The sequence below is a fragment of the Phalangium opilio genome, unplaced genomic scaffold (assembly GCF_054372755.1).
Source record: "Phalangium opilio isolate 3A_F unplaced genomic scaffold, DU_Popi_V2 ptg000024l_1, whole genome shotgun sequence".
Lineage (NCBI taxonomy): Eukaryota > Metazoa > Arthropoda > Arachnida > Opiliones > Phalangiidae > Phalangium > Phalangium opilio.
Window position 1 is genome coordinate 8,949,445 of NW_028324155.1, and position 24,044 is coordinate 8,973,488.

Below are 24,044 nucleotides of genomic sequence, written 5' to 3' on the forward strand. Positions count from 1 at the left end.
GCCTAAATGCCACTCCATGGATGTTTTCCTAAGATTGCGGGCAAACACGCTTCTTTCTGGCAAATTCCCACCATCCCAACTACGACAGATAATATAACAACGAGAGTCAATAAGTCATAACTCCAAACTAAACGAAGGCGATAATATCAACTATAAACTTAGGACAATAACATTAATAAATAAAATTATCCAAATACAACAAAAATGGTAATGTATACCTACACTAAAACATCATTACAATTAAATCAGAAATAAATACAGAATAGAATTAAACGCTTCTAGCTCTAAACGCAATTAGTCCAAACCCTTTTCACACAAAAACCCATGTTTATAGGTAAATTTAGACGATTTGTTAATAGTTAGTTACTTTAGGAACCAAACTCGCCCTTTTTTTCTATTTAAAAAATTTAAGATAAATTGTTGTTAAGAAGAAAAAAAAATGTTGCTTAAAAGGATTAGCGCTAATTTGGTACCATGATGGAACGGGAAATAAAATATAAAAAAAATCCCCAAAATTCGAGAGAAGGCCCATGATATTTATTAATGGGTTGAATTCTACGGGGAAAATGTTTTCCACGCGCTTTTAAAGGATTGAAAAACAAAAAACATTTGATCTTATTAAGATTAATTAGTTTGATTCTATAAAAAAATACGAAACCAAACTAAATTTTAAATTTAAATAATAAAAATTAATAGTTTATTTGTAAAATAAACTTAATGGTTCAATAACCATCGATATTTTCTTTATTATAACAGTTGTTCGTTGGCATATCTTCCCCAAAACTGTTGTAAAACTGCCTAATTAAATATATTCCAATCGTTAGGAAACAAACCCGAGTTATCTGGTGGAATATTTGGGATTGAAAGAGGAAAACTTGCAAGAGAGGAGAGAAGAGATGCTAAACATTGATCGAGGCGACGCGGAATATAAAATAAAAATGTCCAGGGAATAAAATGTCCATAACAAACAAAAGTCAACGCCCCTGAAACTTCTTTTTTTTTATACTTCTCTTTTCTCACTCTCTCTCTCTCTCCCCATCCCTTTTCTCTAAAAGACAAATTCTCCTCTTCCGCTAGGGGTTAAAAATGGTTTCGCCAGCCAGATATAGATTCAAATCGAATTCCACTCTCTCTCTAAGGCTAGCTCGCTGGCTCTTGGTCCTCCTTCACGATGGAGAAGCAATGAGGACGAAAAAGAGCTTTACCATGAGGAGAATATGGCATCCCAGAAAGGGAAGGAGCGGCTAAGGGAGAGAGAGAGAGAGAGAGCTTTCTGTGTGCGCGCATTTTTACGCAAATACGCCTTCTTCGTGTTGGAGAGAGAGAAGAGAAAGAGAGAATTCTAGAGTTTAGAAGCTCGCCTACATCCTAATAAAGTGAATGAAAAGAGTGATAATGCTTCTATTTCAAGGAAGGAGATGTTAAAGTGGTTTAATATTATTCCAATAGTTTCTTATATTTTTGTTAAGTTGTTTTAATATCTACTATGCGGTTTAAAATGGTAAAATTGCCTTATTTAGGAGCAAAATTTCCGTAATTAAAAATCACCTAATTTACGAGTAAATTCATTTAAAATTCTAACTCAATTCTAATACTAAATTCATCACCTAATTTTCGACCACAGCTCCCATTGTAAAATCGCCAATATTCCTAAGCTAAAATCCAATGGAAAAAAATGTTTATTTCAAAAACATCCTAAGATAACATAATCACTCGTGCATGTTATGAGAATATGAGAGAAAGACGTGAAAAAAGGGAGAGAAATGTGTATTGAAAGAGGGGGGGCTGCATCAGAGAGAGAGAGAGAGAGAGATGAGTAGGCGATATGGAAGAGGATGGAAGATGCTGGGCTTTTCCAACTGAATCTAGCAATGGTTGGTAAGGCGGACGGATGAGCGCGGGCTTCGTACGTATACTTCAGCTCGCTTTAGCCCCATTATCAAGACCAAAATCGATGCCAGCATCCCACAAAAGGACCAACCCAACATCTTCCGCTCATTCTCTCTCTCTCTCTCCCGTTTTATTACAACGTACACCAGAATTACCATTGTCCTATCAAAAGTACGAATGCGCCCTTAATTCCAGTCAATCTCTCTCTTCCTCCCCCCCCGACTTTTAAATCAATGAAACGCAAAACTATACCCCCCCAACGCCCCCTAATTCCTTAACTGCAATTAAACATCGAAATAAAATAATTATAAATAATAAATTTAAAGAAATTATTTACATTGGGCGCTCTCTATACTATTTAAATAACCATATTTATTTATTCGTGTTAAATATTTACTTAATTGTTTAATATTTAATATTTAATAAAGGCGAGGCTTATTTGATTAGGGCGGCATACCGTATCAGAAATTTATTCGAGAAAGGAGATAGACGTATTTATTTAAAGATGAGAGCGGCATCGTCTTGACCTTTAACTATATTATTTATCTACCCTGTATTGATTTTAAAAATTCTGGTTAACTCCGTCACTCCATCTTCAAAGGATTCTTCACTTATTTTAAAGTCTAAACCGCATATTCAATATTACACGAGCTCAAAATTTATTTGATTGGGTACCAAATAAATCACGTGACAAAATATTAAATCACCGGGCATTAAATATTTCAATAAATTAATCGATTAGATTAACGTTACGTAACTATTACCATCTATAATATTAATAATATTTAAAATCAATATCTAAATATATAATTAATTCTTGGTAAAAATTAAATATTGATATTTGCTTTAAATTATTATATTAAAAAATCGTAAAAATAGTAAAACATGTTTTAAGTAAATTCTTAATTCCAATTTTTTACTATATAGAATATAACGGTACTATCGAATTAAAAAAAGAAACAAAACCCAAGGTCATCCCTCATCCGTCCCTCAAAAACTGGTTGTAGACTTTGAGTATGACATAAACGTTACGAGGGGAGAGCATTCATTTTATCAGTTGCCTAAGAAGAAGATAAGTTGCTGTAAACTTTCAATATGACAGGTTGGTATCTCTTTGCACTTAGTGAATAGTTTTATTATAAGAAAGAATAGCAGAGCGCGATTAAGAGAGTAGAGTAGACAACAAAAAAACTACTTTGGGCCAAAAAGGTGCCGAGTGTAAACGTATTCATTCTAAATTTAAAACAGCGGGATCCTTTTACTCAAAGATAGAATTTTGAACTTCAATAGCGTTGTTAAGTTCCCTCGGAAGTCGCGAGCCCAAACAATTTTCCAGCAGCGCAGTTTTATTACATAAACCCCCTATATATTTGTTTGTCTCGGTAACATATCCGCTAGAGGGTTTTAAATAAATTGTCTGTCGTATCTTTACGCTCGCTCCCTTTAAATTGCAAGAAGCGGGAAGTCGAAGCATGGCTGGAGCAGTTCGTGGGCGATCCGCATCCGTCGTTCACGTTCTCTCTCAATTTCCCAATCTCGGACCCGCTCTAGAAAAAACTCTTCCATCCGATGTTGCCGTCAAAGTAGTCACTCTATCAGGTCAGTTACATTTAAATCTAATGCCGATTAACCACCTCTTCCTCCTCCTTCCCAGATTAGATAGAATCCCTCCCTAAAATGTTAACCCTAAAGGAAAACGCAACCGGGATCGAGACAGAGAGAGATGATGCAGATGGAAGAGGAGGGAGGATTAGATAATATATCTCTCTTTCTCTACCTCCCACTCTTTCCATGCGCCAGCGCAAAGGGAGCGTTTATAAAGATACGAGTGTGTTTTTGCTCTTTTTTACAATAGAAACTAGATTTAATTGGAATTTAAAATTAAATCCCGAGCAAAAGGATCAAGTACGAGATTGTCGAGTATTATTGGCCGATAATAGTCTTTTAGCCCAAGTTTTGTACGACGTACCGCATTTAAAATGGGCCCAAGGAACATGGACTGGTAATTACAATTATTTAATTACTTTAAAATATATTATAAAATTAATTTTTAAATATTAAAAATAGGCGTAGACCATCTCATTTCAAAGTTAGACCCTCAAAAGGTAAGAATTATTTTTATTGGTAGTGATAACCCATGTCCTAAATCTTTATGACGAATAATTCTTACTTATTATTATTATAGCCCAAACCAAGTTTCATGATGAGTCGTCTAGCTGCGGAGGATTATTCCGCGCAAATGGCCGAATACGTCATGGCTCAAATTGTCAATCGAGAGAGAATGTTCTATCAATTCTGGGATATGCAGAAAACCAAAACATGGTAGGTAATAATAGTAAATCCAGGGTCACCCACGTGAACTTTGACTTTCGGAGGTCATAACCCTAGCTTAACAAAATTTTCAGGGAAATTCCTTGAGCTTATAATGACCCTAATTGTCAATCGAGGCTTGGGCAATTAAGGTTTCATTAATCACGATTTAATTAATTTCTTAAAATGTCATTCATTGCAGGGACACGAGTATTTACGACTTCCAAGATTACAGAATCATTGGAGAACTAACAGTCGGGATTTTAGGAGGTGGTGTCTTTGCTTCTGCAAGTTAGTATGAATTACCAAGGTACAAACGCGTACCTTTTTTCTTTTTATTTAATATCAACGCGTCATTCGACCTAACTTTCAGTTAAATCTAAATGTTCCTTAAATCCTAAATTTTTGGCTTTTCAGTTGCAAAATTACTGAAAGCCAGTTCAGCCAAAATAATCAGTTTCGTACGTACTCCTAGAACAGGGAGTGAAAAACCACTCGAATTTGATCAGTAGGTTTGTTTATTAATTTCTCGTTTAGTCTTTTTTCAAATATTGCGACAACAAACTTGTTTATTTAAACCTTTCAGAATGGAAACTGATTTGTCAGTATTGTTAAAAGAAAGTGATTACATTTGTAATACGTTGCCTAGCACGCCAAGCACTAAAGGTTTGCTAGATGGTGAAGTGCTCAAACAGTGCCTCAAGGTATAGAGTAGTGTTGGTAGAGGAGGGAGTAGACTGTGTATCCCTCCCTCTAGGCGCGCTTTTGTAAGAGGGGATACTGTCAGACTTAGAAATAAGGATAATTTTTAAACTAGTCCTTGGGACCAGTGACCCCCCCCCTAGTGTCCTAAATAATAAACTGGTCTTCGGAGTGGTCCCAGCCTTTGTTCTCCTATAGATTTGCAATTAATAAACTGGTCCCGAGGACCAGTAACCCCCACTTTTTGAATTAAAAAACTAGTCCAAGCAATTAATAAACTGGTTTTGGACCAGTGCACGTGTGCTATTACTAAGTCTGGATACTGTACGCGCCTGGTAGGGGGGATGACACTGATCTAAGAGATAGAATAGAGTAATGTCAGTTCTACGTATGCAAACGTCATACCCTTCTATCTTGCGACCTTTTAACTTTTAACATATATGATAATTAATAATCAGGGGTTATATGATATACCATATTAAAGTTGGTACGGTTGTCTAGTGTTGGTAACAATGTGGGTAGTAAAGAGGTTAGTGTGATCAGAAGTATATAATTGAAAGTTATAAGTATAATTTTCGTCACAATCTCTTAGCTAAGTGCCATCCCCCTACCAGGCGCATACAGTATCCCCTCTTACAAAAGCGCGCCTAGAGGGAGGGATACACAGTCTACTCCCCCCTCTACCGACACTACTCTATGGTATGACGTTCGCATAGTAGAACTGAATTGGGGGAATTAATTATCTCTCAAGATGGCCTCCAAACCCCCAAAAAAAAATTATATATATAATTATGGAAAGACGCCATCTTGGTTTCAAGTTATGACCAAGGCTTAACGTGTTTTTCCTGTTTCAATTTGAAATATTTCAGAAACCAGTATTTATAAATCTGGGGAGAGGAGATATTATCAATGACGCCCATTTAATTCACGCTCTCAAGTAAGATTAATTTAATTTAATTACTAAATAAATTTCAATTATGATGAAATGTTTGTTATAAAAAATTTAGAGAGAAATGGATAGCCGGTGCTGTTTTAGACGTATTTGAAACTGAACCATTACCTCCAGATAACCCCTTATGGACCACGCCAGAGGTAACTAATCTAATTTAATTTAATCTCAATTAAAATTTATTAAACTCAATTAAACCTATAGGTAATCATAACACCTCATGTAGGAGCCAATACGCACGTGAAACATGTAAGACCATTTTTCTCAATCTCAAATTAATTAAATTAAACATAATCTTAATTAAATTTAATTCTACAGGTCACTAAGTGCTTTTCGCAAAATTTTAATTTATATCGTGAAGGTTTATTGCCGCAATATTTGATAGACTGGAACAGAGGTTACTGAATGATGAAAATTAAAAATAATAATAGCAGTTAAATATAGTTTATAAATGAATTAAATAAATAAATATAGATTTAAAAATTATTTAAACTGCCAGTTTTTAGGATTTATAAAACTAAATTAAAATATTAAATATTTAAATTAACTTAATTTGTTTTTCTATTGACTTTAAAAATACTAATTTTTTTAAAAACAAAGCCAAAAACGCATTTTTGTACATTTACTACGTTTTTGTTCTAAAATTTATACCGGAAACTGACGCAATAAATGATAATATACATAAATTTAAATCAAAAAATGAATAATAAAAAATGAAATATATGGTCAAAAAAATTCAACTAAAACAAAATTTCTAATGGTAATGTTACTTAATTAATTTTTATAGAGCTCAAAAATGAATTCTAGGGTGCGTAATTATGCTAGATTGATAACTATAATAAGCTAAACTTGTTTTAAAAGTTGTTAACCAACGGTAACGAACTCAATATTATTCTTTGGGCCATAGTTAAAAATATTATTATGAAAACTAAATATGAACAAAACGTATTGTAGAACAAATATTAAATATGCAACTTACGTTAATTATCTTTGGCCCAAAACTGATTTGAATAAAATAAACAATATTGCGCCATACCGATTATATTATTAACTCTAGGGTAAGTTTATGGGCTAGTATGCCTGTTGAAACAAGCCTAGGCTTAAGTCGGCGGGAATTGCCGGGAAGCCGGTCTTTCAGAATTTGAAAAAGCAATGAGAGGGAAAGAACTCACCAAGGCCTAACGTGCCGACTTCATTTTTCATCCCTTTTTGCCTTCTCACAATGAAGTTTTTAAACTTTGAATATGGTTTAAACTTAGAATTAACCTATTCTCATACTTTCATCAACATTCCGACTATTTTCCACGACTTTATTTAATAAAAACCTGGTAATCTAACGGATAAAATAAGCATGACATACCTCCGGCAAGTTCGACCGTCTGAAGTCACGAAAGAGAAAGCCAGTGCTGCCAGATTCTCAGTTAAGGGGTTATCCCGGTTATGGCTTATGGTTTGGGGTATCACAAAAAAAATGGACAACAGACTAAACGAAATTGTTTAGTTTAGGCATTTTCGCAAAATTAAGTCTTGTATATTGTACGATTGTGGTACAATATTAATAGATTTATTTAAAAAATAGTTCATTTTAAACCCATCCATACATTTTAACACTCAACTTTCTCAATTAGCTCTACTTGACTTCCGGTTCGTAGGACCAAGCGTTTCTGGTCGCTGGTCGATTAAACTTGACCCTAGTTGCCCCGAAAGACGTTGTTGACCTTCTGTCATCAATAATTAAACCAATGAAATGACTGGCATCCGTCCAGCAACGCAAATACCTACCTTCTAGAAGAAAGTACTTGTCTCCCTTTAGGACGTGATTCTGTTTGAGTGGCTGAATTCTGCCTGAATGGACTGGACTCGATCGCCGGAAATGGGAACTCCGCTCCAGCTGGAGCTGTTCTGGGTGAATCGAGAACTGTTAATTTCTCGGATTTGGAAATAGTATTCAACTCCCTGGAGGCGCCCTTCGACGCCATACACGAGCTGGACAAATCCCCGTCTTCATAGCGAATATTATGCTCCGTGAAATCGGCACCCGCAATTTCTGCTTCGAGACCCATTCTAATTGGGACCACCTTATTTATTAACTGAAAACGAAACAAAATTAAACACAAATGAGGCAAACAACTTTCCACTAGCGGCATATGTACTTACGAACAGAAGTATAAAAGTACAGATTGTACTCCAAGTAGTTATGACCACAACGGCTAAGACTTGAATACCAAGGAGATACCATCCCCCTTGTCGGAAAAGACCGGAGTGACCTCTACTTAAAGATAGTAGAGAATCCTTTTCAACCAGTAGACCAACCGCTATCATTCCCCAAATAGATCCAACACCATGAACGGATATGGCACCCACTGGATCGTCGATTCTTAACCAATCCAATAAGGGCATAGCGCTATTGGCTAATAACGAGCCAACTGCTCCGACGATCAAGGCTTCCCACGGATGGTACAACGCGCAACCACCTAAAGATAACGAGAAAACCGAACCGGAAGTCTTAATCTTTCTTAATCCCTTACACGCGGGACGCAACGATTTAATTTAATTACAGGGGGATTAACTGAAATTAATGAAGTCTCTCCCACATGTTTTCATTAAAAATAGTATCTCCAATGTAGTTTGTATTAAAAATAGACTAAGGAGTCCATGTCAAAATATCGGGTATCTTATAAATTATGGAATATTTTAAGGAAACACGAGATATTTTGGTATGAAAAGTCGCGATCTCTTTATATTTACCAGTTATGGAAACTAAAGAAGCCAAGATACCATTTATCAGCGATAAAATCATAAACTTCCGGTTATTTAGGATGTAGCTGCGAATACGAAACGGAAATGGTCAATTACTCTTGACCAATAGGCGGAGATACCTTGATAATATATTACCTGAAAGCTAAAGCCGTGATTCCACCTCCAACTGACGAATTAATGGTTGCAATAGCCGATCTATAAAGTCGATCAAAGTTTAGAATTAAAAAGAAAATTCAGATATCCAATTTAAAGAAAATATGTCTTGACCGCTTTTCAAAGTGACATTGACATCCCAAAGAAAGCAAACAGACTTTAATATTAATTTATCCGGGAGACTAACACTAATCTCTGTAAGTACACTGTTCTTCGAAGAAAAGTCTGATAATATTTGGCAAGTGGTCAACACCACTAAGTTTCGAAACTTTATATTATAAAACTCTCGGGTATTGTAGTGAAAATCGATTTATGTTATAATGAGCTTACGCGATGCTGGTGAGAGAAAAAACCAACTCCTAACATGGTAGGTAATTATTTCAAGGTCTACGGGGAATAGTCAATGGTCGGGATTATGATTTCTTTTACCTGGCAGCGTACTTCCATTTGTGACCAGAGACACCAAAGGTGCTACCGCAATTGAATCCTAACCAGCCCCACCTAAAACGATAGACACAAACAATCAAATTTGTTGATGATAAGTATTAGATGACGTAAACAATTGAAGTCCATCACTAGAAGTCTCGAAAACTCACCATAGCATAAACATTCCAACGAGGGCGTTTGTAGGCGAACCCATGGGTGGCTGTTCGGTACCCATTTCGTAGCGTCCAGTTCTTGGTTTTAGCATGATAGCGGCGACCAGGGCGGACGCTCCACCTACCAGATGAACGGCGGCGCATCCGGCGATATCGACAACCTGAAGGTAACGCAGGAAGCCCTTTGGCCCCCAAATCCAACCGGCCGGTAAACAGAAAACAACCGTGTTGAAAAAGGAGAAAACGCAATACGCCACGAAGTTACATCTCTCGGCCATCGCCCCTGATACGATGGTTGTCGCCGTTGTGGCGAATGATAATTGGAAGATATACGTAGCGAAGACAACACCCTGCCGTAATGATAATCACGCCAAGTACTTAGTTTCTCCATAACCTAAAACAGAATTTCCGAAAAAAACCTACCATATCCTTCTCATCAGCATCAACGAAGAAGGATCCGAAGCCGATGAAACCGTTGGAACCTTCCTTGTTACCGAAACTCATTCCGTATCCAAACATCCAGTAACCCAGTCCTCCGAAGATGACGTCCACCGCATTCTTGACCATTATATTCACTTCGTTCTTTCGCGTCACGCACCCCGATTCCAGAAGTCCGAAACCTTTAACCCCAGTCAAGATTTCGTGTTAGTTAACGTGTCGCTATAAATTCCATTCCGACTCAGTTATTCCTGAGCTTTTTCCTTTCCCAAAGAGATTATCATTTCCTTCAAGCATTCTTAAAGGGAAGATAACCCATCATGCTTTGAAAGCTAAAAATATTTCTCTTCCCAGACGAAAGTTTTTGACAAATTCGGTAACGCGAAAATTTCCCACGCACTCCTTTCATTAAACCTTATTTTGGTTTTTTGTTTTTGTTGTTACTCGCCTAGAGGGTTATACTCCCTTTAAAGTAAGGAAAGAGTTACCATAACAACGGATTTCATCCGTCACTCTAACCCAATGCAATCCCATAGGATCTTCTATGAAAAACCCAAGGGTATCAAAATACTCGATACATAGACACCCCCTTAAGGCATTTCCCTTACACCGTAAGTGTACACAACCCAAACCTCAACTTCTTTGACAAGTTGATTTCTGAGGTATTTTTGAAATACTTTCTACGCCTGTCAATACGCGAATTATAAACAAGATTTCAACTTACCAGACTGCATGGTGAAAATTATAAAAGAACTGGTCATAATCCATGTCGCGTCGTCCCACGAGATACTCATTGGGTCCTGATTGGGACCCTGAGTTGTCGGGATTTGCGTCTCGTTCATTGAATTACCATCCATAATGACGTTAATTTAAATTTATCCCGAAATTTAAGTTATCATAAGTGAACTTAAATTAACTTTAATTTATAGTTCGATAAATAATTAAAAATTAGGCGAGAAATACTTTAATTAACCTATTTCTAATTGCATTTTGGTAGTGTTTTAAATTAATTTAATTTCTAATATCAAAATTAATTTAAATTTATCTTAGTTAAACGACCGTGTTATTCTAAGAACTGAAGTTCGTATTTTTATCGACTTCTTTAAGTACTTTTAAGCGTTTGTAAAACAAAGTAAAGCTGACCGACTGCTCGCCGTAGGTACGGTCAATTCGAATCCTTACACTACAGTCTCTGGTGAAAAGTGGGAATCGAAAACCCGAGTGTTAGCCCGACAAGAGTAAATTTAATCCCGGACGGCGTCATCGGTCGCCAGGGACAAATTTGGCGCTGTATTCGCACTTATTCGATAACTTACTAACACACCGGCCGGACCTTTGGAAGCATTACATAAGAATATCCAGAAATTGACCCACTAGTCCCTCTCGAAGGTGTTTCATATAAAGCCAAATATTTGTTTATGACGTAAGAAAATGTTGCCAGTATAATGATTGTTTCTTGAGACACTTTAAACCACGTAACAATGCACTTTTGTTTGTATTTCGCCTTAAATCTGTAGTTTATTCAAGGCCAACTTTTTACCTCTCCGAGTGACGTATGTCACGGAGAGGTTCTAAATTCGACGTGTCTGTCTGTCTGTCTGTCTGTCTGTCTGTCTGTCTGTCTGTCCGTTGTTATACCCACGTGACCGCGTTCGCAGTTTGCAGATCGGAGCAAACGTGTATTCAATTTCCAGACCGCATTTACAGTCCCGGAAATTGTATTCCACTTACAGGCTATAACTCCATTGTCTGTCTAACAACTGTTCATTTGTCCACCCCACATGGACACCAGTCTGAACTTTCTAGCTTCTAAACACCACCATCTTCTAGTCTTTCGCCCATTCCACATGGACACCAGTCTGTACACCTGGCTTCTAACACCACTATCTTCTGGTCTTTGTTTTTGTCCATCCCACATGGACACCAGTCTGTACACCTGGTTTCTAACACAACCATCTTCTGGTCTTTGTTTTTGTCCATCCCACATGGACACCAGTCTGTACACCTGGCTTCTAACACCACCAACATCCTTAAGGTTAAGACATACGCGGCGATCGGCTAGGGTTACGAGAAACGTCTAGCCTTCCAATGGAGGGGTCTTCCTCCAAGGTTCACGCAATTGCGATGTTCTTATCTACAGCCGCGATTCGAATCCCTTATATACTACCTATTTGAGTAAGTCGAAGCAACCGGCGTATGCTTCATTTCAAACGCCAATATTAGTCAAGTCTCTCTAGAATGTTTAATTGTTCTATATCAAAACGATGTAACGTTCAATAAGGCAAACAACTGACGAAGAAAATATTTAATATTAATTATATTTATTTTAATATTTAAGATAATCTTGTTTCTCATCTCAAAATTAATACGGAAAGAGTTAAAAAGCAGCTTATTTTTTTGTCTGTGTGTGTCCGTCCGTTGTTACACTAGTGCGTCGCGTTAGCAGTTAGCCTTGTGTTGATGTGTTAAGAAATCATACAGAACCTTAATATTCCCTTTTTACATAATATAAAGTGAATATGTGGAAGTATTTTTCGTAATTATGATGCATTTAGTAGTTTTGTAGCTTTAAAGCTCTGTTTCATTTTGATATTCCAAAGATTTTTTTTAATATTGTTATTTGAAATGGCTGTTTATATATTACTTAAGCTATACGACATCTGTATATAGAATAATCCTTGGTTTAGTGACTTCATGAAGAAACCTAAGACCTAGACTCCGGCGGGTAAAACAAGTATTATCCGCAATAGGCTTAGTGAAACAAAGTGTAAATTATTGAGGCCTGAAGTGAAGTAAACTTTTGGCTTTGATTTTCGTGTCTGAAATGAAGAGACATTAACGGTTCAGAGTGAGCCGAAAGTTAAATACACTCTTAAATAATCAGGTAAAGATTTTATAATAGAAGAAAAGATCATGGTGGCAATTAGATTAGTAAAAGGGCTAGTGGTAAACGAGTAGCTACAGACTTTTTATTCTCTTTACGGTGCGCTATGACTATTAGTGCGTCTGGGTATAATTTAGCTTTGGTGTTATTTAACGTTAACATTCGTGTTGGCAAACTAAGAATATTGTTGAGGTGAGACGAGACGATTGTGTTTACACTGAAAACCAGTTGTGAATGTAGCTACCAGAATATAGGGTAAACAGCTGAAGCGTAGACTTCATTTCCTGTTCTTTTCCCCATTGACTGATTTCCATGTGTCCAAGATTTATCCTTATTGGATGTAAAATGTCGTCTACTTTACTGTTTGCTATGTTTGGAATACTACTTCAATATTTCGTAAATTTTTACTTCAAAAAAGTGAAATAACTCCATATCTGGGTAAATAAGTTTGTAGTAGTAGACCTCTTGACTCGGAGAGGTAATATTTTGGTTTTCCCAACTTGTATTCTGATACTTTCCCTTTAACCTTGTACAGCTACAAAGCTGCTGATAAAAATAACAACCCAAAAATTTAATTTTGAATTTATTAGTTTTTTTGAAAGATTGGTAATATATTTTGTATTTCAATCTTGGAAACGAGGTCGAGAGAGTTTGAAGGCCCTGGGCCGAAACTGACCAAATTGTAGCCAGCCCCGCTTTAGACCTAAGCCTGCCGACGTTGAAGGCCCCCTAGAAGGTACTGAAACTGACCTAAATATCCCATCGTGGAAACATGTTAAGAATGGTTTTATTCTAGGCAAGGTTCCAGACTGAAATGCCCTTCAGTTATTGGTTCCTTCCAAGATTATGAGAGACTATACAATTTAGAGGCTGAATTTTCAATATATTCCGACCGTTTTTTTCATGGTTATAGCCAAGATGGTCCTCATTAATAAGTATCAAAGAGTCTTTAACCTGTCAACTCCAAACCCTTAACGGTATCGTACCCCCATTTTAGCGCTTTTCGCCAGCCTTTAATTAATTCTTAACCAGATTCCGAGAGGTCGGACGCTCGTAAAAACAAACGAAAAATTTCTAGGGCCAAAAATGTCGTTGCAAACTGCGCTTTAACGGCAATTTATTCATTGTACAATCTTGGGTAGTTTATCTTACATTTTTTTAGGATTGGAACTCAAAGAATCGCCGAGGAAGCGAAATAATTGATGAATAAAAATCACTTACCTGAAAAATAGGTTTCTTTGATTCTTTCCTCTTCACTTCCGATCTGGTTCTATTTTTCGATCCATCTCTTCCGTTTAATTCGGTACTTTTCTGTGTTTTTTAAGGCCGATAATAGGTCAAGGTGAACGTGGTCTGATATTCCTCAGACTTAAAAAAATAGGATAAATAACAAAACATCAGCTGCCTTTCACATCCGGTCTGGTTAGGTAAGTATTAACCTTTCCGGAAGTATAGAAGAGTTTCCCCTCGTTTTTTTTTTTTTAGTTCAATCGTTACTGTTTCATAAATCATTAGAATATTATGGATTTACCTGGGTTTCTTTCAATCTTGGAAAAAAACTATATTTCAGCTTCAAAATTATGTTTTTTTTTTCTATGATTGCAATAAATTATGTGTATCGGGAAAAATTTAATATTGGAAAAAAGATTTTCAGATATTACTAAATTATTAAAAGGCACTTCGATTGATTAAACCGAACAAAGGTTTTTAATTTAGTTTTTCTATACAAACAGAGACCAATTACGAATACATTCAGTAGACACAAAAGAACACTAATATTAATTTTAATTACATAAATCTATGTTTCAAATTATGTTTTTGAAACATTATACAACAAATTTTTAAAGTAAAACGCAATGCTTTTCTTGCCGAGTATTTCCATTGAGAAATCTCTGGGCGGAGGAATTTCGACCTTGCCATCTGAGAGATTGGACAATTCTCTGACGGCAATTGTCCTCGACGTAATGCAAAACAATATCCTTGTCCCATTGGGTTCTTAAAGGATGTTCCCCACCGGTTTTCCTACTGACTAGCAAACCCTGTTGCGTCATTTCGCTCATCATACCTTCGTAATCGTAACCCTCGTGACGAATATTGTGTTCTAAATACAATTATCATCACTCGTTATTGCATGAGACATAATAGGCTATTTATATTCAATTCGAAGGCTACTTCATTCCCGGCTTAATCATTTTATGTAGGGGAGCGGGGGAACGAAATGGCTCAGGTCTTATTATCAAAATAGCCCATTACAAACCCGTGAAATCGGCTCCTAATATTTCTTGTTGTAAGGACATCCGGATGGGAATGAAGAAATTGATACACTACGGGTATAATAATAAGGTAAGAGACTGTTTCTAGTGTAATTTTGGTAGGGCACGAGATAGGGCTTGAGTTTATAGCTAGCCAAGGTCTTGGCAAATATAGCTCGAGCTTTCAATCGAATTGGTCAGTAAAAAGCTATCACGGGGTTTCTTCACTGTTCAAAGAAATATTTATGTAAATTCTTTTTAAATTGGTTTTCATAGAAAATCGAAAAACGTATCAATGTTTTTTCATTCAAGAAAAAGAGAATATACTTAGGCCTACAGCTTTCTAACGTGAATAAACAATATTGGCACCTTTAAAATGGAAAAGGGATCTTAGTTTGGGAAAACAAAAAAAAAGTTCCGCGGACTTCCAACTGTTTAGAAATATTACGAGCTTGACCCTAAAATTGATTTTTATCATTAAATGAAATTCTAACACGAATTAGGTCTTGTACTTCCGTGACGCAAAATGTTCGCGTGACCACACGAGCCTAAAACACAAACTCAAACAAGTTTATTATAAACTTACTTTAAGCAAGATGACAGTAGCGATCATACTCCAAGTGGTAATGATGACGCAAGCCAAAAGTTGAATTCCAAGAAGCGTAGCCCCTCCCCCGAGAAAGAGACCTTTACGACCTCGAGTTAGTCTCAAGAAAGTATCAGCGTCGACCATTAACCCAACGGCTATCATGCCCCACGCTCCGCAAACTCCGTGAACCGAAAATGCCGCTACAGGATCGTCTATTCGCAATTTATCCAGGACCGGTTTGCATTGGGACACCAAAAAGGCACCGATCGCGCCGACTAGTACCGCTTCCCACGCGCAAAACAGGGAAGAACCACCTTCAAAAATATGGCAACAAAGTAATTTGGAACTGATATAGTTAGTATTAGTACGTTGGTTAAATTATTAACTAACCCGTAATAGAAACCAGGGCACCCATAATGCAATTAATCAAGTCCATGACGTTTAAATTTCGGTGCAAAAAATAGCTTAAAAATATATCATGGATATGTATACTTATAGGTCACACCGGCATACATGCATGATCAAGAGATAAGTGGACATACGATAGCGCGATACCCACGGCTCCACCACCAAAGGACGCGTTGACCGTATTAACAGCGGCTCTACATTAAGTGACATTTCATGGTCAAGTTTTTAAGCTAAATTATGACAAGTTTATAAACGCACCTAGCGGCATATTGCCATCTATTATTGGAAATTCCAAAAGTACTACCGCAGTTGAAGACCAACCAACCCCACCTACGAAACGACCAGTTGTCTATCCAGAAGTCAACAACGCGACGTAAACGTATCGACTTACCATAATGTGAATGTCCCCATCAGGGCGTACGTTGGATTTCCCATCGGTAATGGTTCCGAGCCTTTATCAAAGCGGGCGATACGAGGTCTGAGAACTATGGCCGCCATCAAAGCGGAAGTGCCACCTAAAAGATGGATGCCGGATGAACCCGCAAAGTCCACGACCCCCAGAGTTTTCAGGAAACCACGTTCCCTCCAGAGCCAACCAGCGGGAATGCAATAGATAATGGTATTCAAGAAGCTGAAGACGCAGTAGGAACTGAAGGTCATCCGCTCCGCCATAGCACCCGAGACGATGGTCGTTGCCGTGGTCGCGAAAGATAGTTGGAAGATGAATGTGGCAAACACCAGTCCTAATTGGTACGAAAAGTCTACAAAGACGTTAGTATTAGCGCGGGTATATTACCCATGTCCTCGGTATTAGCGTCGAGAAAGAAGGAACCAAATCCGCAAAATGGGTTCGTTCCGGGCCCGTCTCCGTATTGTAACCCGTATCCGAACATCCAATAGGACAATCCACCCAAAACAACGTCCACGGCGTTCTTCATCAATATATTAACTTCGTTTTTCTTAGCGACGGCTCCCGACTCCATCAAACCGAAACCTTATTAACAAAACGGCAGAAAATCATCGTCCAAAAATTCGATAAAAAGAAAGTGTCGCACGCGAGAAAACAAGATAATTATATTCTGGGAAATAAGGCGGCTGCTATTATTAGCTACCTATATATTTTTATTCCGTTTGTAGAAAGAAACATCGCCCCGTATTTGCGAAATTGACCCAAAAATGTTTATGTCAATATCTAATAACAGCGTCAGACAGTTCGAGTTTGAATGGCGCGAGAAATATTATTACACGTCTTTTTCAAAATAGGCTTAACGATTAAAAATTTAAACTTATTATTAAAATTATACTAGATGTAAAAAATCTCTAACTCAACAGTAACTAATTTAAATAAATTAATAAATTTATAATCAGTGCTGCCAACCTGTTTGCATGGTAAAGATGACGAAAGATGAGGAGAAGATCCAGGTGGCGTCATCAGACGTGACTGGATCAAGTCGTATTTCGCCGGAATGGTTTCTTCTTAGCAAAGCGGTGATCATGGCGATGATCCGATCTCTCCAGCAGTCGATCTGTTGGTCTAGAGTCTCTCTCCTCCGATGGAGAAATGCCCGAGGAGAAGGAAAACGGAAGCTTCCATCACGTCGCCGCTTTTTCGTTCCCAGAGAGAGAGAGAGAGAGAGAGAGAGAGTGAGAGAGAAAGAGTGAGAGAGAAATAAACTTTGGAGTTTTCCAGGCGTCATTTCCGTCTCAACTTAATGAAGGAATACCGGAAGTCTAAAAAAGGGAAGGATTTTGGTTAAAAGGGCATTTTCTTGACCGTAGTTGTCCAACGAATTTTTAATCTTTGAAAAACCTTGAACATGCCCATAAATTTCTACAAATAAATATACCTTATTTATAATAAAGTCTAATGACAGTAGAAACTAGTCTTGCGTAAGAAAATCAATTAGCGTGTTTTTCTTCGTAACAATACAATAAAGTACTTGTAAAAGGCAAAAAGAAAAAAACTACTTTTCTGATGTATCCCTTCGCGATACTCTTTACACGAGTTTGAAGTGTTTAACCATTACAGGCAATATTTTTCCTTATTGCTCCTCAGAGTCACGAACTTTTGTTTACGAAATAAAGTAACACGACTTAACACTTTAACAGCAGCAATAAAAAAGGGAAAGTATTAATAACTCTTTTTATTTCGATCATTAAAAATACGTGCACTGCTCCATTACATGATTTTAGGCAGTAGCAAAATATACTTAGTTAAACGTTATATCGAATACGAGCGGAGAAATTTTACGTAAGTATTAGAAATTCACCGGTGATTTATGGAGTCGAGTCGAGTGTAGTGATACCGAAAGTAGTTCATAACAAAAACGACCGTGAACATTAATAAGATTTATTTACTAATAAATATTTGTGGTATGGGACAATAAATAATAACAAGAATTTCATTAACTTATTGACAGACTGTTCATTTCAAGGTAGAGAAATCTCTATTCGTTAGTAGCCGTGAAGGCATTTCTGGGTACGACCAAATCAGCCACTTTCTTCCTCCTTAAATTTAACTTGATATTTTCTTTGACGAGGACCATCAATCCTTGTCTTTTACGAACGAATTTGGATCTTTTTTCGACGGCTTCGATGACGCGCGCGTTACCGTCGTGTTTCAAGGCGTGATCCACGTAATCTGGACCCAAGATCTCTTCTTCCATCGTCATACGAATTCCAACTGTGTATTTCAAAATCTGCAAACCCATTCCACGAATTAACTATCTTCGTTATTAACATTCGAGATGCGGATAATTCTTACGATAAGGAGTATGGCGGACGTTAAAACACTCCAAAGTATAAGAACCCCAGCCGCTGCCGCTTGGGCCAACAACATTTCGGGGTCTCCACCTAGGAACAAACCGGATCTGCGCGACAAAATGTTAATCGTATCCTAATTAGAGTAACTAAGTATGGACGGACATACCTTCCGCGCGTATAATCCTTCATGTAATCCTGTTCCGGAAATAGACCAATGGCTAATAGACCCCAAATTCCACCGACACCGTGAACGGCGAAACAATTAGTCGGGTCGTCGATATGAGCCCAATCCAAAACGGGGATGGCTAAAATAACGAATAGAGCTGCCATACCACCGACTACAATCGCTTCCCAAGGTCGAAAAATTGGAGCTCCGCCTTTTTTAACGAGAATGCGCCAATCATTTTCAATCAATTTAAAGTATATTACGTCATTTTCCATACCGGAAACTGCTACTAGCGATCCCAAAACGGCGTCAACTAACAAACCAACATCGTGTAAACCTCGTTTAGTAATAAAACTGTAAATAAGGTTGATAATTAAGGGAAATTTTGAGTTTAAAGCTGCAATCGGCGTAAGAAAAGAGTCCCTTTAAAGAATACCTGAATGCCATTCCTACGAATCCTCCCCCCATGGAAGCCATTATGGTGGTAACGGCTGCCCTACGTTACCAAAATAAATATTAAATTAACCTTTGACCCCAATCACACACACCCAAAATGAACAAGTACCTAGAGGAATACTTCCACTTATCATCGACAATTCCAAAAGTACTTCCGGCGCTGAATCCCAACCATCCCCACCTTACATACGAGGAAGGCTTAATGAACATCTCCTAAATTAGATTAATTTCAAGCCCCTACCATAGCATAAACAGTCCCAAGAGAGCGTTGGTTGGATTTCCCATGGGTAAGGGCTCTCTACCCTTATCGTATCGTCCTATCCTGGGTCCCAGTACCATGGCGCCAATCAGCCCGCAACATCCGCCAACCAAATGGACAATTCCGGACCCTCCAATGTCCACGGCGCCTAAGGTATACAAGAACCCATTTTCCCTCCACATCCAACCGGATGGTACGGCGTAAACGAAAACGTTAAATAAGGCAAAAAGGCAATACGCCGTGAATTTGCAACGTTCCGCCATGGCTCCTGATATGAAAGTACTTGAAGTAGTTGCGTACGCGAACTATAATCACGGTTGTAATGTATCTTCAGTATCGCGTAAAGTAATTAAGAGAACAAGTAGGCCTACTTGAAAAACGTATTTGGAATAAACAATTCCCATTTCTTCCTCAGAGCGAGCTTGGGTTAGAAAGTCGCCAGTCGCGAATAGGGCGTAACTAACACGTCCGAAACTGATGGCGAAACCAAATAGCCAATAACCCAAACCTCCTAAGACCACGTTGGTTGCGTTTTTAATTAAAATATTCACTTCGTTCTTGCGGGAGACCAGACCAGATTCCAATAAACCATATCCTGTACAGTAGTTTTTTTTTTAAGTTTTAATCACGTCTAAGGAACGTCTCTTTGGAGAACCCCTACCTGATTGCATGGTAAAAATTAGGAAAGAAGAAGTCAGAATCCAGACGACGTCATTGGCGTCTTTTTGCGACTTTCTTAAATACTGTTCCCGAGTTAAATTAGCCGGGTCCGGAATTAACGAACTCAAACTGGACACGGTGCTAGTGGACGTCTCCATCGCGCAATTGTCCGGGGGCTAGAGTGTCCAACTTTTACGAAGCACGCTTCTCGAGGAAATGACCAGTTTTCTCCTTTTCAAATATTCGATTTTCGCGACCAAGTTGTTGCGGGCAACAGTTGCAGTGTGGAGTGAATATGGATCGGAAAAATGTGGGATAGAAATAAAAACTATCACGCTAAGCGTTAAGTGAAGTTGCTTTTATTGAAATCTTAATGTTTATAAAAGTAACCGAGTAAATAAAGGAAGAAATAGTCTGTTTAACTTAGCCTACATTAAGTTAAAGATAAAAATAAAAATGCGTGCGTCAGTGTTTTATGCAATTTAAAATTTAAACTTGTAAGTTGTTTTAAAAAGTAGTAAAATAAAATAAAACGTTTCTGTTGGAAGGAACTTGGTTGAATAATTTTTAATATTTTCAATTGTAACTTTGGTTTTAAAAAAGAGGCAAATGTGTACAATGACATTTTATTGGAAATCGAGAGAAGGTACATGGGAAGGAGATTATGTATGCGCAAAGACTAGTTAAGTATTGACATATATTCATAAATTAAGTCAGGGAGTTTCAAACTTTTTTAATTTATTCAGATTTTATTTTAAATAAATTATAGCTCCTCATGGTCAATTTTGTCGCAAATATCTGTAAAAAAAAATTTAAAACGAAAATATTTCAATTTTCGCGCGGTTAAAATATTTTAGCCACTGCAGTGCCGCCACCTATGAATGACAAATTATAATATTACCAGATATTCCCGTACAAACTTCTTGTATGGATTCCTCTAATATTGGTTTAGTATTTCCCCTTAAATAACTTATAATATCTTCATCATAATCGGATAAAATATTTTCACACTGAATAATAATTAATTGATTTCAATTAATTTAAAATAATTACGATTAATTTAGGTAAAACTCACGTGAGATTTAAGTCCCTTATTTAATTCAGGATCAGGGACAAAATCGTATGTACTTAATTTATCCATATCTTCAGTTAATTTTAAAAGAGCTATTTTGCCAGTTTCTTTATGTTTGGCTTGAGCATAATCCTCCATTTTATCACATAATTTTTCTATAATTTCGTTTAAATGCATTTCGGAAGCCGCGTATTTAATCTAAGAATTAAAATAATTTTATTATTAAATATTTAAAATTATAAATTAATAAAAATTAAAACTAATTACTTCTGATTTTCTTTGACTACCATCAGGTTCTATTCTAAAACTTCCAACCTGTATTGTTTTTCGCGGATCCTCTTTTTCAATAGCTTGCACTATCTCTTTGACTATTTTTTGGCAGACTAAATGATGTAAATTTTAATTAATACTTATTATAATTAAATAAAATAATTATTTTTCATACCTATGCATTTTAAGTTATCTTTCTTGGACTGGGAAGACAATTGGATTGAAACGACTATTAAACTCGAAATTAAATAAAACGCGTTCATATTGTGACCCTTTAATTTAATTGTAGTTAGTGATTAGGATAATAAGTTAGTTGAGGTGCTTTTAATTCAAAAATAATCATGAGTGAAATATTATAAGCAGACGAAATTACGTGGTGAATTGTCATTGGATGAGCTAAAGCCTTACGCATTGATCCTCCTAAAATTCGGTTACGTAAACTTAACTTTGCACCGGGAACTGAGGTAGGTTGACGCCTAACCACCCTTGACAGTAGTGCAGAGTTAGGCTGAATTTATTTAAAAACAAAAGTGACATCTTAACTAAAATAAATTAGGCCTAGTTTAGTTTTTTTATAGTAATATGATAATATTTTAATATCAAAAATTTTAATTTCAAAGTTTTTCGTTATTTTTTAATATATTTTCTTTATAATTAACTAATACCGCTTATATACTCTATCAACGCAATTCTATAACTTGTAACCCATACAGTCAAACCTAACTAAGCTTTACCAACGCTACGAGATTAAGTTGAATCAGGGTATTTCGTATATCTCCCAGATTTCGCTGTTTCAGTTACCGCTTTCCGGAGAAATTATCGAAGTTTATTTATTTCTAAAATTGCCTCAGAACCGCTAGACGGGATTCAGAGATGCTCAAAACATCTACGCTCAAATGGTGGCTCAAAACCCTGATAAAATTACCTGAAAATCGTCCCTTATTGGCCTTTAAAAACAACCAAGACTTTCGCGTCACGAGGAGAAAATACCACGTGGTGAAACCGGGAAAAGTCACGCGCCAAATTCAATTCCCGCCAAATTTTGAAACTCCTAATTACGCGCGAAATGGAATTGTGGAACCGAAACCGACCAATATTGACTTCAAAACTAACGAAGAAATTGCCTTAATGAGAAACTCGTGCGCAATCGCCAGGAAAATCTTAAACCAAGTTGGAAATTACTTAAAAGTAATTATTTTCAACTTTAATTAAGTAATAGAGAGTTTAATTAAAACCTATTAACTATTTAATAGGTTGGAGTGACAACAAACGAAGTCGACGAATTAGTTAACGAACTGTGTTTAAAATACGGCGCGTATCCATCCCCTTTGAATTATCACGGTTTCCCCAAATCAGTTTGTACTTCCGTTAATAACGGTGAGTTATACCCCCGTAATGGCGGCTAACCATCATGCGCGTACCATAACTCGTACACTTCATTACACAGTGGCTTGTCACGGAATACCCGACGATAGACCGTTAGAAAATGGTGACGTCATTACAGTTGACGTCAGTGTAAGTATTTAAAAACAAAAATTAATTGGTTAAAAATAAAAGTGTCAAATTTTAGGTGTATATAAATGGGTTCCACGGCGACTGCGCGTCAACTTTCGCCATCGGTGACGTAGATGAAAATGGTCAACGTTTATTAAAGGTCACCAAAGAATCTTTGAATAAAGCCATAGAGATATGTAAACCCAATCAAAAGCTATCAGCCATTGGCAAAACAATCGAGTACGTTAAATAAAACTAGATTAAAATAGAAGTTTTTTTTTAAAATTGTAATTCGTCATAACAGGAGGTTTGCTAATGAGGAGGGCTTTGAAGTTGTGGCCTGTTTTTGTGGACACGGAATTGGACGATATTTCCACGGATTACCTGATATTCTACACTACGGTCAGTTTATTTAATTATAAATTCATCTCTGATCACGCGTTTCTTATCTATTTATTTATTTATTTTAGAAACAACTGATTACGGAGTTATGTTGGAAAGAATGGTTTTCACTATAGGTATGTCCGCTTACTTTAGCCAACAATATTCACGTTGTTCCTTTTTCAATTCCTGTTTATTGATTTGGTATTATTGACTTTCTAACCTATAATTTTAACCAGAGAATATTTCCCCACATTTATTTACTATTTTGGAATACTAATAACAAACAAACACGTGAAAATATTTCTTTAAATTAATTTCAAAGTCGGACATCCATTTTGTTTGCAGAGCCAATTTTGAGTGAAGGCGGTGGTGAGGTTAATATCTTGGAAGACGGTTGGACGGCAGTGACAACGGACGGTTGCCGGACTGCCCAATACGAACAGACGCTTTTAATTACTAATAAAGGTGTCGAAATTCTAACTTTGTAAATAGATATTTAATTATACAAAAGATAAATAAAATAAAAAAAAACAATTTAGAGATCTCCTGTGAGAAAGAACACGCAATTTTATTTATTAGACCCTAG

At 36.8% G+C, this 24,044-nt stretch overlaps 7 protein-coding genes and 2 long non-coding RNA genes across 11 annotated transcripts in view; 4 read left to right on the forward strand and 5 right to left on the reverse strand.

Annotated features, from left to right (window-relative positions):
• Nucleotides 1–7,222, reverse strand: part of LOC149692725 (uncharacterized) — a 54,435-nt gene extending 47,213 nt beyond the window's left edge. Inside the window, exon 1 of the long non-coding RNA XR_016382858.1 lies at nt 7,024–7,222. This is a non-coding gene — a long non-coding RNA (uncharacterized LOC149692725). The remainder of the gene's footprint in view (nt 1–7,023) is intronic.
• Nucleotides 2,880–3,967, forward strand: LOC149692727 (uncharacterized). The gene is made up of 3 exons (XM_089868589.1): nt 2,880–2,992; nt 3,346–3,489; nt 3,746–3,967. Exons 1-3 carry the CDS (start codon nt 2,986–2,988, stop codon nt 3,949–3,951), a joined length of 357 nt encoding a protein of 118 aa, XP_089724715.1. The 5' UTR covers nt 2,880–2,985; the 3' UTR covers nt 3,952–3,967.
• LOC149692728 (uncharacterized) lies at nt 3,968–6,876 on the forward strand. The gene is made up of 9 exons (XM_089868588.1): nt 3,968–3,995; nt 4,076–4,212; nt 4,403–4,491; nt 4,618–4,708; nt 4,787–4,904; nt 5,772–5,839; nt 5,910–5,994; nt 6,056–6,100; nt 6,170–6,876. Exons 2-9 carry the CDS (start codon nt 4,091–4,093, stop codon nt 6,254–6,256), a joined length of 705 nt encoding a protein of 234 aa, XP_089724714.1. The 5' UTR covers nt 3,968–3,995; nt 4,076–4,090; the 3' UTR covers nt 6,257–6,876.
• Nucleotides 7,223–7,349: 127 nt separating the features above from the next.
• Nucleotides 7,350–11,305, reverse strand: LOC149692729 (putative ammonium transporter 2). The gene is made up of 9 exons (XM_089868830.1): nt 10,526–11,305; nt 9,787–9,983; nt 9,361–9,713; nt 9,194–9,265; nt 8,747–8,806; nt 8,600–8,676; nt 8,009–8,325; nt 7,634–7,941; nt 7,350–7,572 (listed from the first exon to the last, which is right to left on the reverse strand). The coding sequence occupies exons 1-9, from the start codon at nt 10,656–10,658 to the stop codon at nt 7,482–7,484; spliced, it is 1,608 nt and encodes a 535-aa protein (XP_089724956.1). The 5' UTR covers nt 10,659–11,305; the 3' UTR covers nt 7,350–7,481.
• A 3,064-nt stretch (nt 11,306–14,369) lies between these two features.
• The window catches only part of LOC149692730 (putative ammonium transporter 3), a 32,824-nt gene continuing 23,149 nt past the window's right edge, over nt 14,370–24,044 (reverse strand). Inside the window, exons 2-10 of one of the 3 annotated variants that reach the window (XM_089868615.1) lie at nt 17,313–17,538; nt 16,731–16,928; nt 16,326–16,677; nt 16,193–16,264; nt 16,069–16,128; nt 15,917–15,990; nt 15,524–15,840; nt 14,943–15,009; nt 14,370–14,786 (exon numbers count right to left, since the gene is read on the reverse strand). In XM_089868615.1, the coding sequence (XP_089724741.1) occupies nt 14,527–14,786; nt 14,943–15,009; nt 15,524–15,840; nt 15,917–15,990; nt 16,069–16,128; nt 16,193–16,264; nt 16,326–16,677; nt 16,731–16,928; nt 17,313–17,538 (1,626 nt within the window). In that variant the 3' untranslated portion in view covers nt 14,370–14,526. Of the gene's footprint in view, nt 14,787–14,942; nt 15,010–15,523; nt 15,841–15,916; nt 15,991–16,068; nt 16,129–16,192; nt 16,265–16,325; nt 16,678–16,730; nt 16,929–17,312; nt 17,666–24,044 lie in introns of all 3 variants that reach the window. The other 2 variants (XM_089868614.1, XM_089868616.1) reach the window with 2 other exon arrangements.
• Nucleotides 15,781–16,698, forward strand: LOC149692731 (uncharacterized). Its single transcript, XR_016382865.1, has 2 exons — nt 15,781–15,861; nt 16,025–16,698. It is a non-coding gene; the product is annotated as an uncharacterized LOC149692731 (long non-coding RNA).
• Nucleotides 18,382–20,170, reverse strand: LOC149692732 (putative ammonium transporter 3). Its single transcript, XM_089867517.1, has 8 exons — nt 19,950–20,170; nt 19,561–19,883; nt 19,429–19,500; nt 19,300–19,359; nt 19,141–19,217; nt 18,864–19,074; nt 18,699–18,804; nt 18,382–18,633 (listed from the first exon to the last, which is right to left on the reverse strand). Exons 1-8 carry the CDS (start codon nt 19,980–19,982, stop codon nt 18,382–18,384), a joined length of 1,134 nt encoding a protein of 377 aa, XP_089723643.1. The 5' UTR covers nt 19,983–20,170.
• sel (canopy family protein seele) lies at nt 20,851–22,047 on the reverse strand. The gene is made up of 5 exons (XM_089868625.1): nt 21,756–22,047; nt 21,578–21,693; nt 21,314–21,508; nt 21,140–21,248; nt 20,851–21,036 (listed from the first exon to the last, which is right to left on the reverse strand). The coding sequence occupies exons 1-5, from the start codon at nt 21,841–21,843 to the stop codon at nt 21,002–21,004; spliced, it is 543 nt and encodes a 180-aa protein (XP_089724751.1). The 5' UTR covers nt 21,844–22,047; the 3' UTR covers nt 20,851–21,001.
• LOC149692734 (methionine aminopeptidase 1D, mitochondrial-like) lies at nt 21,213–24,017 on the forward strand. The gene is made up of 8 exons (XM_089868623.1): nt 21,213–21,358; nt 22,432–22,768; nt 22,834–22,957; nt 23,028–23,095; nt 23,151–23,314; nt 23,379–23,476; nt 23,545–23,592; nt 23,804–24,017. The coding sequence occupies exons 2-8, from the start codon at nt 22,454–22,456 to the stop codon at nt 23,944–23,946; spliced, it is 960 nt and encodes a 319-aa protein (XP_089724749.1). The 5' UTR covers nt 21,213–21,358; nt 22,432–22,453; the 3' UTR covers nt 23,947–24,017.